Below are 17,319 nucleotides of genomic sequence, written 5' to 3' on the forward strand. Positions count from 1 at the left end.
TTGAACCTAAAAATTTAAATGAAGCCATAATTCATGAACATTGGATTATTGCTATGCAAGAAGAGTTAAATCAATTTGAAAGAAATAAAGTCTGGAAATTAGTTGACAAACCTAATAATTATCCAGTTATAGAAACTAAATGGGTATTCAGAAACAAATTGGATGAACATGGAAAATAATAATTAGAAATAAGGCTAGGCTAGTGGCCAAAGGATATAATCAAGAAGAATGAATAGATTTTGAGGAAACCTATGCTCCAGTAGCCAGATTAGAAGCCATTAGAATGTTATTGGCCTTTGCATCCATCATGGATTTTAAACTCTATCAAATGGATGTTAAAAGTGCCTTTTTAAATGGTTTCATCCAATAAGAAGTTTATGTTGATCAACCTCCTGGTTTTGAAAACTCAGATAAGCCCAATCATGTCTTTAAATTGAAAAAGGCTCTATATGGTTTAAAACAAGCCCCTAGGGCTTGGTATGAACGATTGAGCAAATTTATTTTAGAAAAGGACTTTACAAGAGGAAAGGTTGATACTACACTCTTTATCAAAAGAAAATTTTATGATATTCTCTTAGTACAAATATATGTTGATGATATAATCTTTGGGTCAATTAATGATTCTCTATGCAAAGAATTCTCTCAAGATATGCAAAATGAATTTGAAATGTCCATATTCTCTTAGTACAAATATATATTGATGATATAATCTTTGGGTCAACTAATGATTCTCTATGTAAAGAATTCTCTCAAGATATGCAAAATGAATTTGAAATGTCCATGATGGGTGAGTTAAATTTCTTCCTTGGACTACAAATAAAGCAAACAAAGAATAGAATATTTATTAGTTAGTCAAAATATTGCAAAGATCTAATTAACAAGTTTGGGATGGAAAATGCTAAACACATGGCCACTCCTATGAGCACTGCTTGTTATCTGGATAAAGATGAAACTGGTAAGTCAATAGACATAAAGAAATATAGAGGTATGATCGGATCTCTTATTTATTTATCAGCAAGTAGACCTGATATAATGTTTAATGTTTGTATGTGTGCAAGATATCAAGCAAATCCCAATGAATCTCACCTAAGTGCCATTAAAAAAATAATGAGATATTTGTTAGGCACTATAAATCTAGGGTTATGGTATCCTAAGAATTCCTCTTATAACTTATAACTTAGTAGGATACTCTGACTTTGATTTTGCTAGATGCAAAATTGATAGAAAAAGTACTAGTGGCACTTATCATTTTATTGGTTCTGCTCTAGTATCATGGCATGGTAAAAATCAAAATAGTGTTGCCTTATCAACTGCAAAAGCGGAATATATTTCTGCTAGAAGTTGTTGTGCACAAATCCTTTGGATGAGACAACAACTTTCTGATTATGGTTTAAAATTTGATTATATACCTATCCGCTGTGACAATACAAGTGCAATTAATCTGTCCAAAAATCCTATTCTGCATTCTAGAACAAAGTATATTGAAATAAGGCATCACTTCCTTTGAGACCATGTTCAAAAAGGGGATTGCATATTAGAATTTGTTGACACAAAGAATCAATTAGCCGATATCTTTACAAAACCTCTCCCCAAAGAAAACTTCCTTGTTATTAGAAGAGAATTAGGACTCATAGACCTAAATAACTTATAATCCTAGCCACTTTGGATGTTTGTACTGATTAATTATCATGCTTGATTATGATGAATGTTTAACTTTGGTTGTTTATCATGATTGAATATGATTATCGTTTACTTTGGTTGAGTAAAATGATTGTGTTTGATAGTTATTTTTCATGCTTGATTATGATGATTGTTTACTTTGGTTGAGTGAAATGATTGTGGTTGATAGTTATTTTTCATGATTGCTTATGATGCTTGTTTACCTTGATTAAGTGAAGTGCTTCTGTTTGAGAGTTATTGATATAGCTCCATGTGGAGCTTGTAGGCCTTGGATCTTCTTCATCAATGGAGTCCTTTTCTTCTTGAGATTAATGGCAGCGGAATGAATAAGGAAGAAAGATGATTGGAGACAACACTTCAAGGAGAAGATGAGTCAAGAACAAGCTCACCACCATAGGAAGCCATGGATAAGAGCTTGAAGGTAGGAGAAGATGAGTAAAGGGAGAATGAGAGAAGGAGCACAAATTTTTGTGCCTCAAATGAGGTCTGAACTTTGAAGTGTAATTCTCAAATGATCAAAGTTTAAAAAATGCACACACATGACCTCTATTTATAGCCTAAGTGTCACACAAAATTGGAGGGAAATTTGAATTTCTATTCAAATTTCACTTGAATTTGAAATTGAATTTGTGAAGCCAAATTTTGGAGTCAAAATTTCACTAATTATGATTAGTGAATTTTAACTATGGTTTCAGTCCACCAATCCAAGATCAAGTCCAAGATTTTCCACTAAGTGTGTTTAGGTGTCATGAGGCATGTAAAGCATGAATGACATGCACAAAGTGTGACTATATGATGTGGCAATGAGGTGTAGCAAGGAAATGCTCAACTCCCCCTCTAAAATTTAATTGGATTGGGCATCTCCCAATTCAATTAAATTTATTTCTCAACACACACATCAAATATTCACTTAATGTATGTGAAATTACAAAATTACCCCTAATACAAAAACTAGTTTAGGTGCCCTAAAAAATACAAGGGCTGAAAAATCGTACATTTCTAAGGTACCCTACCTACATTATGGAGTCCTAAATACAAGGCCCAAAAATAATGAAATCATAATCTAATATGTACAAAGATAAGTGGGCTCATACTTAGCCCATGCGTCCTGTCATACCCTAATTTTGTCCGGGGACCATTGTTTGGTGGCATGCAACCTTCGCTTGGCCGCCTCGAGGTACTTAACACCCATCGTTAGGTAATCCGTAAAGTTCCGCGACATTCTGGAAGTCAAAAAGAAGCATTGTTGTGCAATCCGTAAAGTTTTGCGACATTCCGGAAGTCAAAAAGAGCATTGTTGCATAATTCGTAAAGTTTCGCAACATTCCGGAAAGAAAATGGGTGTCGTTACGTAATCTGTAAAGTTCCATAACATTTTGGAAAGGAATCAACAAAAAAACACAAGGGGGTGTATTTAGTAAAAAGGGGGTGCAAATAGCAACCAGGCCCTCCTTGGGCCTTCCAGGGGGTTCCAACAGAAGGCGGTGCCTTCTAGTGGAAGCAACCCAGCTCGGCTGGGCGACCTGGGTGGCAACCACCTCCCTCTTTTCTCCTATAAATAGGGGAAAGAGGGTAGAGTAAATTGTTCAGCCCTTTTGGTATTTTAGGATTCTCTCGAAATTAGTGAGGAAAATTGTTTCTGTGGAAAAAATCCAAGCCGAGGTGCTTCTGTAACACTTCCGAAACATTTCTGTGAGCGATTTTGTGAAGATTCTTCACCGTTCTTCATCTTTCTTCGTTCGTTCTTCGTCGTTCTTCGGTCTTCAATCGATAAGTTCCCGAAATCGAATCTTTCAATTCATTCTATGCACCCTTAGTGGTCTCTACTTGTTTTGCGTACTTTTATTTTCATTTCGTTTGCTTTCCGTACCCCCTTTTAACGTGCTTTAACCATTTATTTAAGTCGTTTTGTCACCTAATAAATAATAAAATGAATTTCAACCGATCATTTGTGTTGTAATCTCGTTTAATCACTGTTAAAGCAAAATCTAACCGATCATTCACGCTGTAATCTCGGTTAAACCAAAACAAGGTAAAATGATAATAAAATAATCAAAATATCTTTGAATAAAATAATAATAAAAATCAATCGGACGTTTTTCTTTGGAAGTTTCCTTGAATGAATTGACTAATAACCAAAGTGAAACTAAAGCTAAAATCAACTCACAAATCAAGCTTCGTTCGCAAAAGTCACTCAAAACCGTTTTAAGGTCCAACGCCTTAAACGGTCCTCTTTGCTTTTATCGGTTAACATGGACCATGCAAAAGCATAAAATCAACATGTAACTTTACCGCTTTTGCAAGAACTACGTAGGTTTGATTTCCTCATCGCAATTGAGGATACGTAGGAGCAAAAGCCCTGCTTTTGTCGACCACCCCAAGAGATCGTTAATGGTCCAACGCCTTAACGTTTCTCTCATTTCCAAAAAAACCAAGAGATCGTTTAATGGTCCAATGCCTTAAACAACTTTTGTTCGGTCAAAATATATCTTGCAAAATAAGATAAAAACAACTTAACCAACGTTCAGTTCTCAAAGAACTACGTAGGTCTGATTTCCTTATCGCAATTGAGGATACGTAGGAGCGAGGAAAACACCCTTTGTCGACCACAAAAAGATAAAAAATACAAAAGGCATAAAAAGACATAAAAACGTAAAAAAAAAGGGGAAAACAAATCGAAGACATGATATTGCACACTTGGTTAAAGGCTGCCGCCCCTTGCGACGGACGCGTGGGGTGCTAATACCTTCCCCGTGCGTAAAAACAACTCCCTAACCTTTCACGATTAAAGTTCGTAGACCACGCCTTTCCGGTTTTTCCGACGTTTTCCTCAAATAAACGTTGGTGGCGACTCCACGCATTTTCCTTTCTTGGAAGACGCACCCGTGAGCCCCGCGTCGCCCTCCCGCCGAAGGGTAGGTTACGACAGTTGGCGATTGTTTTCGGAGAGTTAGGCCAATCACTCAGTGTGCATTCCTTACCATGACTTCTCCTTTGTTCGTTTTCCTTTATTTTTTCTTATGTCCTTGTATATAACTCTTTTATGCTTTTAGTGTGCTTTTTAATGTATGCATGAGATAGATATTTATTCATTTGATGCACACAAACACCAACACCTTTTTGTACACATGGTGAGTTGAAAAGGGGCCCTATACTCGGGTTCATGGGAACATAAGGAGTGGAGGTGAATCTGTGGTCATGCTGGGTCTCCGACTTGCTTGATAATAGTGAACCCTCATCTAGAGTTTTCCTCTTTGATAAACATATTGTTGCTGGTAGTCCCTATTGCCGCAATATGTTTTTTTGAAGGGGATGATACCTCTGGAAACCATCAAGAGAGATATGACCACCTTGGGGATTATCACTAAAAGCCTTTTAGTTCCTCCCAGGTCCCTAAAATAGGGGCACGAAGCGAACACGCTGTGTGCCTTTTAAACACTGCCATGCATATAACCTAAATGTTATGTATGCCTTCGCTGTGTGATTATTTGAGGATATTGCCATGCTGTGTGCATCTCCTTGTTACCCTTACTTTTTCGCATCTGCATCATGTCATCATGCACGAGTTACGTCTTGACCCCCTCACTTTGTCACGAGAAGACAGAAGGTCTGTGTCACCTTCTTAAATGCATGCATCGGGCGCTATGCTACCCGAATGTTGTATTTAAGAAAGAGATAATCTCCCGGGCTCTCGTATCCGTAAAATGCATTCATCCATTTCACCTGTGATAGATGTCGGAGTCTTGATTCGCACTGGTTTTTATTCCACTTTAGTAAAACATGGGATCGAGTCAGGCGCCTTCGCTTAAAAATAGGTTCTATCAAGTCAAGATCAAGAGCGTAGGAGTCGCCAGTCTGAAAAAGTTAAGACAGCTGATGGGTCAGCTCCAGCGACAAGCCTTTCGCAAAGCTTATGGTAAGATCTGGGACCTAATCATCGTAGAGGTTTCCACAGAGGCCATTGCCTCCCTCGCCCAATATTATGACCAACCTTTGAGGTGCTTCACCTTTGTGGACTTCCAGCTAACACCCACGGTGAAAGAGTTTGAAGAGATCCTGGGATGCCCTCTAGGAGGAAGGAAACCATATCTCTTCTCGGGATTCTATCCCTCCTTAGCTAGAATTTCTAAAATAGTCAAAATCTCAACACAGGAATTGGACCGCGGGAAGCAAGTCGAAAATGGGGTGGTTGGGGTACCAAGGAAATGTTTGGAAGCAAAGGCGAGAGTCTTGGCAAGTCAAGACGAATGGGCCCCGTTCATGGACATCCTGACACTTTTGATCTTTGGGGTGGTCCTCTTTCCAAATGTGGATGGGTTGGTGGACCGGGCAGCGATTGATGCTTTTCTCTCCTTTTACGACCACAAGGAAAGCCTGGTTATCGCTATCTTAGCCGATCTATATGACACATTTGACCAAAGATGTGAGAAGAACAATGCAAGGATTGTTTGCTATACACTGGCTCTCTACGTATGGTTGGTTTCACACTTATTTTTCCAAGAGATGAGACATGTTTGCCCACTAGAAGGCCACCGCTCATGCACTGAGAAAAAAGAGGCAAACTGGGATCGACTTTTAGCAAGCAAAGAAAGGGCATCTGTCAATTGGTTCCCCTGATGGAAGGAAGGAAGAATCGGGATTCTTATTTCGTGTGGGAAATTTCCAAATGTTCCCTTGATGGGGACGAGGGGTTGCATCAATTACAATCCCGTCCTTGTTATAAGACAACTTGGTTACCCTATAAGGGGGCGCCATCAGAGGAAGACCTCATACCTTTTATTACATGAGGTTTTAATAGCACCAACGCGGGGGTGCTTCAGAGGGTCCACAAGGCATGGGAAATGTCGCAAAGGAAGGACAAGGAACTTAAGGGGAGTAGCAACGGGCCCATCGGCGGTTACCATAGGTGGTTGAAAGCCTATGCACAAGATCTGGATTGGCTCCCGAGTTTGAGGACCACTAAAGGGATGGAGGTTGAAACTCCAGAAGAAGATGAAGAGGTATAGGCCCTCAAGACAGAACTTGAGAAAGCCCAAACAGTCAAAGAAAAGTTTAAGTCAGCAGCTGTTAGGATACGAAAGGAGAACGCCGAACTGAGAGACGTCAATATAGCCACCACCAAGGCCTTGGAGCAAGAGACCAAGAGGGCCCATAAGGAAGAACATGGCCGGAACAAATTTTGAGGGGCTCTGTGGGGGCAGTAACAGCGAGCTTAAGCTCCGAAGAGAGGAAATGGACCAATCGCGAGTAGACGGTTTGATTCTGAAGGATGAATTGAGGGTTTGCCTAAGGTCCAAGAGGAGTTTGTCTTAGCGGTTATGCGAGACCGAAACAAACATGTTAGCCATCATCGGCAAGTACCAAGAAGAATTAAATCTAGCCACGACCCACGAGCACAAAGTGGCGGACGAATACGCCCGAGTGTACGCGGAAAAGGAGACTAGAGGAAGGGTGATTGACTCGTTACATCAAGAAGCAATGATGTGGATGGACCAGTTTGCTCTTACTTTAAACAAGAGTCAAGAACTTCACCGATTACTAGCAAAGGCCAAAGCTATGGCAAACACCTACTCCGCCCCCAAGGAGATCCACAGGCTCCTCCGCTATTGTCAACACATGATAGACTTGATGACCCATATAATTAGGAGTCATTAGGGAGTTTATATTGTCACTCAGATCTTGGCTAGTTATAACTTTCTGAATAAAATGAGTTTATCCCGTGATTTTACTCCAAAAAACAGTGCGAATCAGATCACTCCCACATTCCATCTCTAGCATACATTCATTTCTCATTACGTACTCCTCACATTTTGTCTTTTTTGGAAAGACGCCATAACTAAACGCGCCCCAAGGCATCAGATCCAAATCTAGGACGATGGGTGACCTAGAGGAAGTACAGGAACAGATGAAAGCCGACATGTCGGCTTTGAAAGAACAAATGACTTCCATGATGGGAATAAAACAACTAATGGAGAGTAACGCGGCCACCGCCGCCGCTGTTAGTTCGGCTGCCGAAGCAGACCCGACTTTCCCAACTACCACGCACCACGCTATTCCAAACATGGTGGGACGAGAGAGAAACACATCGGGGCACATCAGCAACCCTCATCCGGGGTACAACCGAGGAACTTACCCCTACGGTTTACCACCTAATTACACACCACCAGTCATCCTCGAAGGGGAGCCTCCTCGACATCCTGACGAGGATCATCGAGAGCAAGCTCAAGGAGACGTCGACTCCTACTCCCCGTTTCCTGCCAAGGGACAGGCACCCAACGCACTACCTCAACCTAACATCACGGGAGAACCTCGAAACCACCCAACGCAGCCAATGTTTTTGTCCACGGGAGGGCCACCTCGGGCAGCGAAAGGAAAGGGGAAACTTGATCTCATTGAAGAAAGATTGAGGGCTGTTGAAGGGTTCAGAGATTATCCGTTCATAGACATGACCGACCTATGCCTGGTACTGGATGTCGTCATCCCTCCAAAGTTCAAAGTACCTGACTTCGATAGGTACAAAGGGACGACTTGTCCTAAGAATCACCTAAAAATATACTGTCGTAAGATGGGTGCATATTCCAGGGACGAGAAGTTATTGATGCATTTCTTTCAAGATAGCTTGGCCGGGGCAGCGGTCATCTGGTACACTAATCTAGAAGCTTCCCACATCCGCACCTGGAAGGATCTGATTACCGCCTTCCTTAGGCAGTACCAGTACAACTCTGACATGGCTCCCGACCGGACTCAGCTGCAAAACATGATTAAATGGGAAAACGAGTCCTTTAAAGAATACACTCAGCGTTGGAGGGACCTGGCAGCGTAAGTAGCCCCTCCCATGGTCGAGAGGGAAATGGTTACTATGATGGTGGATACCTTGCCTGTATTTTACTATGAGAAATTAGTGGGCTACATGCCTTCTAGCTTCGCGGACTTGGTCTTCGCCGGAGAAAGGATCGAGGTGGGTTTGAAGAGGGGAAAGTTTGATTACATCTCCCTAATAGGTGCCAATAGTAGGAGGACCGGAATAGTTGGGGCAAAGAAGAAAGAGGGAGATGCCCATACCGTCACTTCAACACCTGCATGGCCCAAGCCACCGCAAACCCCTCACGGTACCCACCAATATGCACAACATCACCCGAGTTTTTCGGTTCACGCCGAGGCCTCTTCCGATACAACACTCACCCAACCAAGGGTGCCCACACCCCCACAGGGGGGAGCTCTTCGGGCTCCGGCTCCACCTCGGCCTCACCCAACCAACAACACTCACTTTGGCACAAACACGGCAAGGAACTTTTTGCCAAGGCAGGCACAGATTTTCGCCCCGATCCCAATGACATATGGGGAACTCTTGCCATCTCTCATCGCCAACCAATTGGTCGTGGCGGTCCCAGGAAAGATCTTCCAGTCTCCGTTCCCAAAATGGTATAACCCTAGCGCGACCTGCGCATACCATGGGGGGACCCCAGGCCACTCGATCGAATAGTGCTTGGCCTTGAAAAGCAAGGTCAAAAGCTTGATAGAGGCTGGGTGGTTGACTTTTCAAGAGGATGGGCCCAACATAAAAACAAACCCACTTGCCAATCATGGAGGGGGGGGGGGGTGGGGCGGTTAATGCCATCGAGGTGAGTAGGTCACACGGGCCCAAGCTTTTGAAGGACGTAACGACCCCCAGAAAGTTTATCTACAAAGCCTTGCAAAAGGCGAGCATAATTCCCTGCGGCGGGCATAATTCCCTGCGGCGGGCACAGAGAAGATTCTTGCTTAATGCATCCAGGTGTACTCCATGACATGGAAACATGTTCGACAGTAAGAGATCTATTACAATGGATGATAGACCAAGGCCGACTTGAGGTCAGCAGTGAGAGGGAAGAGGAACAACATGTATACATGCAGTCGGCAGATGAAGAAGGACCTAAAAAGCCTAAACCCTTGGTAATACATTTCACCAGGGACACGGCTCCCCAAAGACCTCAACACCCCTTGACAGTGTCGGGCGGTAGATCTATTCCGTTTCCTTACAAGAACAACTGCGCAGTTCCGTGGAGGTATGCTCCTCCGAGCAGTAGGAAGGAAGAAGCTACCGACATCAGCTCACTATCGGACAAAGTGACCAATATCACCGGGCTAAGCGGCATAACCCGCAGCGGTCGCGTGTTCGCACCCCCTAGCCTGTCGATACAGCTCGCAAACACTAAAGGGAAAGCAAGGATGACCGAAGGACAAAATGTCAAAGTGATCCCCGTGCCGGACGAGGATGTTCCGATGAAGGATCTTTCTGAGGGACGAGAGGGCTGTGGCAAGAAGGAGGTATCACTCGAGGAGGCTGATGAGTTCCTCCGCATTATCCAACAAAGCGAGTTCAAAGTCATTGAACAACTCAACAAGATCCCAGCTAGAGTCTCCCTTCTGGAACTGCTCATGAGCTCTGAGCCTCATCGAGCTTTGCTGGTAAAGGTCTTGAATGAAGCTCACGTAGCCCAAGACATTTCCGTAGAAGGCTTTGGGGGAATCGTCAATAACATCACAGCCAACAACTACCTCACCTTCGCTGAAGAGGAAATCCCCGCCGAGGGGAGAGGACATAACATGGCTTTACATGTGTCAGTCAAATGCATGGAACACGTTATGGCCAAAGTACTCATCGACAATGACTCAAGCCTGAACGTGATGCCTAAAAGAATGTTGGAGAAATTGCTATTTAATGTTTCCCATCTAAGGCCAAGTTCCATGGTGGTCCGTGCCTTCGACGGCAGCCGCCAAAAGGTAAGGGGAGAGATCGACCTCCCAGTACAGATAGAGCCTCATACCTACCAGGTTACATTCCAAGTGATGGATATCAACCCGGCCTATAGCTGTCTTTTAGGGCGTCCATGGATCCACTCAGTGGGAGTCATCCCCTCCACACTCCACCAAAAGTTGAAGTTTGTAGTGGAAGGACATTTGGTCATAGTATCAGGTGAGGAAGACATCCTGGTAAGTTGTCCTTCCTCTATGCCATACGTGGAAGCCGTGGAGGAGTCATTGGAAATGACTTTCCAATCTTTTGAGGTAGTAAGCATTGCCTCCGTAGATTCCCTCTCTAGGCAGCCCCGCCTGTCCGATGCGGCAATGATGGTGGCCCGGGTGATGCTGGGGCACGGTTATGAGCCCAGAATGGGTTTGGGCAAGAACAACGACGGCAGGACTAGCTTGGTAAGCACCAGAGGAAACCGCGGGAAGTTTGGGTTAGGCTATAAACCTATGCAGGCTGACATAAGGAAAAATATCTCGAAAAGGAAGAACAAAGGCCAAGGCTCGCGGTTGGGATAGCGAGCCAAAGAGGCCCCGTCGTGCCACATTAGTAGGAGCTTCATAAGTGCGGGTTTAAGACGCAAAGGTCAAGTCGCCGCGATATGCGATGATGACTCCCCGAGGAGATCGGATTTGGTATGACCATGCCCTCCCGGTTTCCAACTAGGAAATTGGTGGGTGGAGGAACGCCCAGACGTTTACGCGACAAGCATAATGTAACCTTTTGTAGCTTTAAAACTCTACGGTTGGGCCTAGACTTTAGGGTTTCCTTTTGTTAAGGCATTATGCCTTTTGTTCTTGAAGTTATAATAAAGATCTTTCTTCATCTATTCTTGCGCCTCTACCCATTCTCATTCATTTGCATGTTTATTTCCTTGTTACGCTTAAAACGATACAGATCCGACGACGAGTCCCACGAAGGTACTAATACCGGGGACTTGGTCGTCGATTTCGAGCAAGAAGCAAGTCCGACGGAGGATGAAGAGGACGAGGATGTAGGGCTTCCCCTAGAGCTGGAGAGGATAATCGCTCAGGAGGATCGAGAGATGAGGCTGCATCAAGAAGAGACAGAACTCGTAGACTTAGGAACCGATAATCGAAGAAGGGAAGTAAAAGTAGGCACGGGTATGACTACACCCATCTGTAAAGAATTAATGGCCCTGCTGAAAGACTACCAAGACATCTTTGCCTGGTTGTACCAAGATATGCCCGGTTTGAGTTCTGATATCATACAACACTGACTACCTCTGAATCCTGAGTGTTCCCCGGTAAAGCAAAAACTGAGGAGGATGAAGCTCGAGACGTCCCTGAAAAATAAAAGAAGTAAAGAAACAATTTGACGCTGGCTTCTTGGCTGTTGCTCGGTACCCGGAATGGGTTGCCAACATTGTGCCAGTCCCTAAGAAGGATGGGAAGGTACGAATGTGTGTGGATTATCGGGACCTAAATCGAGCTAGTCCCAAAGACAATTTCCCTCTGTTGCACATCGATGTCCTCATGGATAATACGGCCAATTTCGCTTTGTTTTCCTTCATGGACGGTTTCTCCGGCTACAATCAGATAAAGATGGCGCCAGATGATATGGAAAAGACCACTTTCGTCACCCTGTGGGGGACATTTTGCTATAAAGTGATGTCCTTTGGGCTCAAGAACACCGGGGTAACCTATCAACGGGCTATGGTGGCTTTGTTCCACGACATGATGCACCGAGAAATCGAAGTCTATGTAGACGACATGATCGCCAAGTATAAAACTGAGGAGGAACACCTTGTCAATCTGCGGAAGTTGTTCGAAAGGCTTAGGAAGTATCGATTGAGGTTGAACCCCGCTAAGTGCACCTTCGGGGTCAAGTCAGGAAAATTACTGGGTTTCATTGTAAGTCAGAAAGGAATAGAGGTGGACCCCGAAAAGGTAAAAGCCATCCTTGAGATTCCAAAACCATGTACCGAGAAGCAGGTCTGAGGTTTCCTGGGGTGTTTGAACTACATTGCCAAATTCATATCACAGCTCACCGCTATCTGTGAACCACTGTTCAAGCTCTTTCGCAAGAACCAATCCATCCACTGGAACGAGGACTGTCAAGAGGCGTTTGGAAAGATCAAACAGTGCCTCATGAACCCTCCCGTGCTTATGCCGCCGGTGCTCGGGAGACCTCTCATCTTGTACATGACGATTTTGGACGAGTCAATGTGGTGCATGTTGGGGCAACATGACGAGTCCGGGAAAAGAGAGCGAGTCGTCTACTACTTGAGTAAGAAGTTCACGGCCTGTGAGATGAACTACTCCCTGCTGGAAAGGACATGTTGTGTTTTGGTCTGGGCGTCCCACCGTTTAAGGCAGTACATGCTGAGCCATACCACCTGGCTGATATCCAAGATGGACCCGGTCAAGTACATCTTTGAGAAGCCTGCTCTCACGGGGCGGATCGCTCGATGGCAGGTTTTGCTATCCGAGTTCGATATATTCTATGTCACCCAAAAGGCGATAAAGGGGAGCGCCTTGGCGGACTATTTGGGTCAGCAGCCTCTCAATGATTATCAACCCATGCATCTTGAGTTCCCGGATGAGGACATCATGGCCTCATTTGAAGAGAAGCTAGACAAGGACAGGGACAAGTGGATCATGTGGTTTGATGGGACGTCAAACGTTCTAGGCCATGGTGTTGGGGCAGCATTGGTTTCTCCGGACAATCAATGTATACCTTTCACGGCCAGGTTGGGGTTCAACTGCACCAATAACATGGCTGAATATGAATCATGCGCTCTGGGCGTCCAGGCAGCAATTGACTTCAACGTCAAGCTACTCAAGGTGTATGGAGACTCGGCGTTGGTAATTCACTAGTTGAGAAGAGAATGGGAGACTAGGGATCACAAAATGATACCCTACCAGGCCTATATCAAGGAATTGGCTGAGTTCTTTGATGAGATCTCCTTCCATCACGTTCCCCGAGAGGAAAATTAAATGGCTGATCTGCTTGCCACTTTAGCGTCCATGTTCCAGCTGACACTGCACGGAGACCTACCATACATTGAGTTTAGGTGTCGCGGCAAACCCGCATATTGCTGTTTGGTGGAAGAAGAGCAGGACAATAAGCATTGGTATTTCGACATCAGGCGATACGTTGAAAGAAAAGAGTACCCACCGGAGGCTTCCGACAACGACAAGAGGACGTTAAGGAGATTGGCGACTGGTTTCTTCTTGAGTGGAAGCATATTATACAAGAGAAACCATGACATGGTTTTGCTCCACTGCGTGAACGCTAAAGAAGCTGAGAGTGTAACGACCCGCCTCGTCGCTACGGTATCCACACTCTAATATTCGATAATTTCAATTTTTATAAAAAGAACTCCCTTAATTTTTGCTTATGAGAATAGAAGTGATTTTGTCACAACATAAATTCATCCAACAACACGCCATTACTTAAGTGAATATGCATAATTACATAGAAACAATAATTCGGTACATGTCATACACATAACAAAAATTAGGGTATGACACCTTTGTTAGCTTATTTCAATCCCTAAAGTTTAAGGATCAATTATGTTCTCCACATATTACACACACAAATCCTTTATGTAGAACTACATAACAAAAGTTGTTTTCAGATTCAACTTGCTCAAGCAATTGAAAGTACAAATTAGTTGATGGACTCACCTATCTTTATATTTTGTGGAATCAAATGTAGGCACTGGCCACTGTAATTTCTTACATACTTCATATAACTGTGTAACATGAATCCAAAATGAAGTTAATCTATAGGTAGTTAATAAATTAACTGATTGTCGTTGGATTTGATTGTAACAGAATTACAAAATAGCATATAGGATAATCTTCTAGAGCCAATATCCTCTTGCCAAGTAATCATTGTCTTGGTTGGACTTCCTTGACGTAATCTTGCATATACTGAGGTTTGTTTGCTACACTTTTTGGTCTGTGATTCATATGTATGCTTTGTATGCTTTGGTCTGCTGATGATTTTGTTGGTGAGAATTGCAATTGTCATATGGTGAAATTGATTCGATGGTTTTATATGAAAACCAAAAACCCAGTCAAAAACTAGGTAAGGAATAGAAAGATTACTTCATGAATATAACAACCACAATAAAGTTGTATGGTTCAGGAGTCAAAATTCAACGATTAAAATCTCTTAGCCACAAATAAAGTTGTATGGTGGCAATAATCGCCCAACTGCATATAGTCATGGCAATTAAAATCCCTTAGTGTCACATATCATATGAAAATTTAACAAGCTATAGTAGTGAATATTGACTGACTCAAAGGAAGAATAACCAAATACGGCTATGAATATGAGTGTGATTGATTACTTCTCAGTTGTCGATGAAGGCAATCATATTTATAAACCATATTGCCAGCCTCTATAAAATTTATCCCTTGTTTTATATTTAATTAATCTCTGGTTAAGTTGGCACACACACGCACACCCTCATGACACACACACACAAACACCCTCATGACAAACACACACACACCCTCATCACACACAAAGACACACACACACACCCTCATCACACACACACACACACCCTCATCACACACAAAGACACACACACGCACCCTCATCACACACACATACAGACCCCCTCATGACAAACACACACTCACCCTCATCACACACAACGGCACACACACATACTGTCATGATACACACACACACACACCCTCATCACACACAAAGACACACACACACACACGCACTGATGATACACACACACACTCCCTCATCACACACACACACACCCTCATCACAGACAGACACACCCTCCTGATACACACACATACACCTTCATCACACACACACAAACATACACACACCCTCATGATACACACACACACACCCTGATAACACACTAATTTTGTTATAAATGACAAAATGTTCCTTTCTCCCAATCAGTGGGTTGGCTGGTGTACTCACAACCAAATCCTTCTTGGTTGTCACACATTCCATCCACCTCTGTCATACCTCTAACATATTCACAAAAGAAGACACATACCCAACTACAATAATAAAGCATAAGCACCCTCCAAACCCATAATTTGAAATTAGTTACATAAAGAACTGTTGATGTCGATATTTGTCTGTAATTGAAATTTAGATTTTGTATGTTCTTGTACGTCATCAATGTAATTTTCTATATAAACAACCGTTGTTCATGCTGAGTGAACCTTAGATTCCCGTTTGAGACTGAATGCAATGATTCTTGCGGACAGTTTGCATTAGTCATTGTATTTAGTCTTGAATTGTCCGTTTGGACAATTTGGGGAGACTGGTATTTTTATGTTAGATTCATTCGTTAAGGTTATTATTATTTTGATTAATTTGATGAAATTTCGGTTCAATGCATTTCAAGTTGTTCTCTGAGTGCATACTTGATTATCGGGAAATTCATTTCACCGATGTCATGTCGTGTACTTGGAGACCAATGCGAAATGCTGCCAAAATTTAGTCAAAATTTTCAAAATAATGCTAACCCTGACGTTTGAAGCTAACATAAAAGACAATCTTCCTAAATGGGATAGGGCCACACCTATAAATAAAAAAAGTGAGATTTTCATGCATGGAATTGCTTAGATGGATCGAAGTTGGATGAATGAAAGTCGAATGAGCCCAGAATATGAGGATGGCGTCGAGCAGTTCTTGCAATTTGCTTCAGAAAAAGGTCGACAAAATGAAGAAGGAAAATATTATTGTCCTTGCATCAACTGTTTGAATGGAAGACGACAACTACTGGATGACATACGAGACCATCTATTGTGTGATGGGATTAAGAAGAATTACACAACGTGGATATGGCATGGTGCAGTGACAGACATGTAGAGTGGGTCCCAATCTAAAACGTTTGATGTAGAAATGGGAGATCTCTTAGAGGACATGATTCGTGACCTTGGACAAGAGTCTTTCCAGCAAGCACACGCCCATGTGTATGAAGGATTGTAGAGTGATTCAAAGAAGCCTTTGTATACGGGGTGCAAGAATTCCTTAACCCTGTTGTCTGTGGTGTTAAGTCTGGTTAATATGAAGGCCAGGTATGGGTGGAGTGACAAAAGTTTCACCTCACTGCTTGAGGTAATGCACAATCTACTTCCAGAGGACAACACGCTGCCTAAAACTTACTATAAGGCGAAAAAGATACTGTGTTCGATGGGTATGGAGTATCAGAAGATTCATGCTTGCCCCAATGATTGCATACTATACAGGCATGAATTCCAAGAAATGTCCAAATGCTCTATCTGTGGGACTTCACGGTACAAACTGAAGGATGAAGGGGAAAGCAGTTCTGATGAAAACTCAAAGAAGGGTCCTCCAGTGAAGGTTTTGTGGTATCTTCCAATCATTCCAAGGTTTAAGCGTCTTTTCGCTAACGAGGACGACACAAAAGACCTTACATGGCATGCAAATGGAAGGATTTCTGATGGAATGGTCCGTCATCCGGCTGATTGCTCGCAGTGGAAGAAGATTGATTGTTTGTATTTGAATTTCAGGAAAGAGCCACGAAATCTTAGACTTGGACTAGCCAGTGATGGAATGAATCCATATCGCACCTTAAGCACTCAACACAGTTCATGGCCAGTTCTGCTAGTAATTTACAATTTGCCTCCTTGGTTGTGCATGAAGCAAAAATACATGATGTTGTCTATGATGATATCAGGCCCAAGACAGCCAGGAAATGACATTGATGTTTATCTAAGTCCGTTGGTTAAAGACCTGAGAAAGTTATAGGACGAGGGGGTTGTAGTGTTTGATGCATTTCGCAAGGAGACGTTTGAAATGCGTGAAATGCTTTTTTGTACCATTAATGACTTTCCAGCATATGGGAATCGCAGCGGTTA

The 17,319-nt window shown here is 43.0% G+C and overlaps 1 protein-coding gene across 1 annotated transcript; it reads left to right on the forward strand.

Moving 5' to 3' along the window:
• Positions 1–9,507: 9,507 nt before the first annotated feature.
• Positions 9,508–11,711, forward strand: LOC114381585. The gene is made up of 3 exons (XM_028340851.1): positions 9,508–10,979; positions 11,369–11,595; positions 11,674–11,711. Exons 1-3 carry the CDS (start codon positions 9,508–9,510, stop codon positions 11,709–11,711), a joined length of 1,737 nt encoding a protein of 578 aa, XP_028196652.1.
• Positions 11,712–17,319: the final 5,608 nt, after the last annotated feature.

Source organism: Glycine soja, chromosome 13, assembly GCF_004193775.1.
Source record: "Glycine soja cultivar W05 chromosome 13, ASM419377v2, whole genome shotgun sequence".
NCBI lineage: Eukaryota > Viridiplantae > Streptophyta > Magnoliopsida > Fabales > Fabaceae > Glycine > Glycine soja.

Coding starts and splice junctions, on each gene's coding strand:
- LOC114381585 (XM_028340851.1), top strand. CDS start 9,508: ATGATAGACCAAGGCCGACTTGAGGTCAGCAGTGAGAGGGAAGAGGAA. Junction 10,980..11,368: donor AACAAAGGCCAAGGCTCGCG/GTTGGGATAGCG, acceptor AAAACGATACAG/ATCCGACGACGAGTCCCACG. Junction 11,596..11,673: donor GGAAGTAAAAGTAGGCACGG/GTATGACTACAC, acceptor GGTTGTACCAAG/ATATGCCCGGTTTGAGTTCT.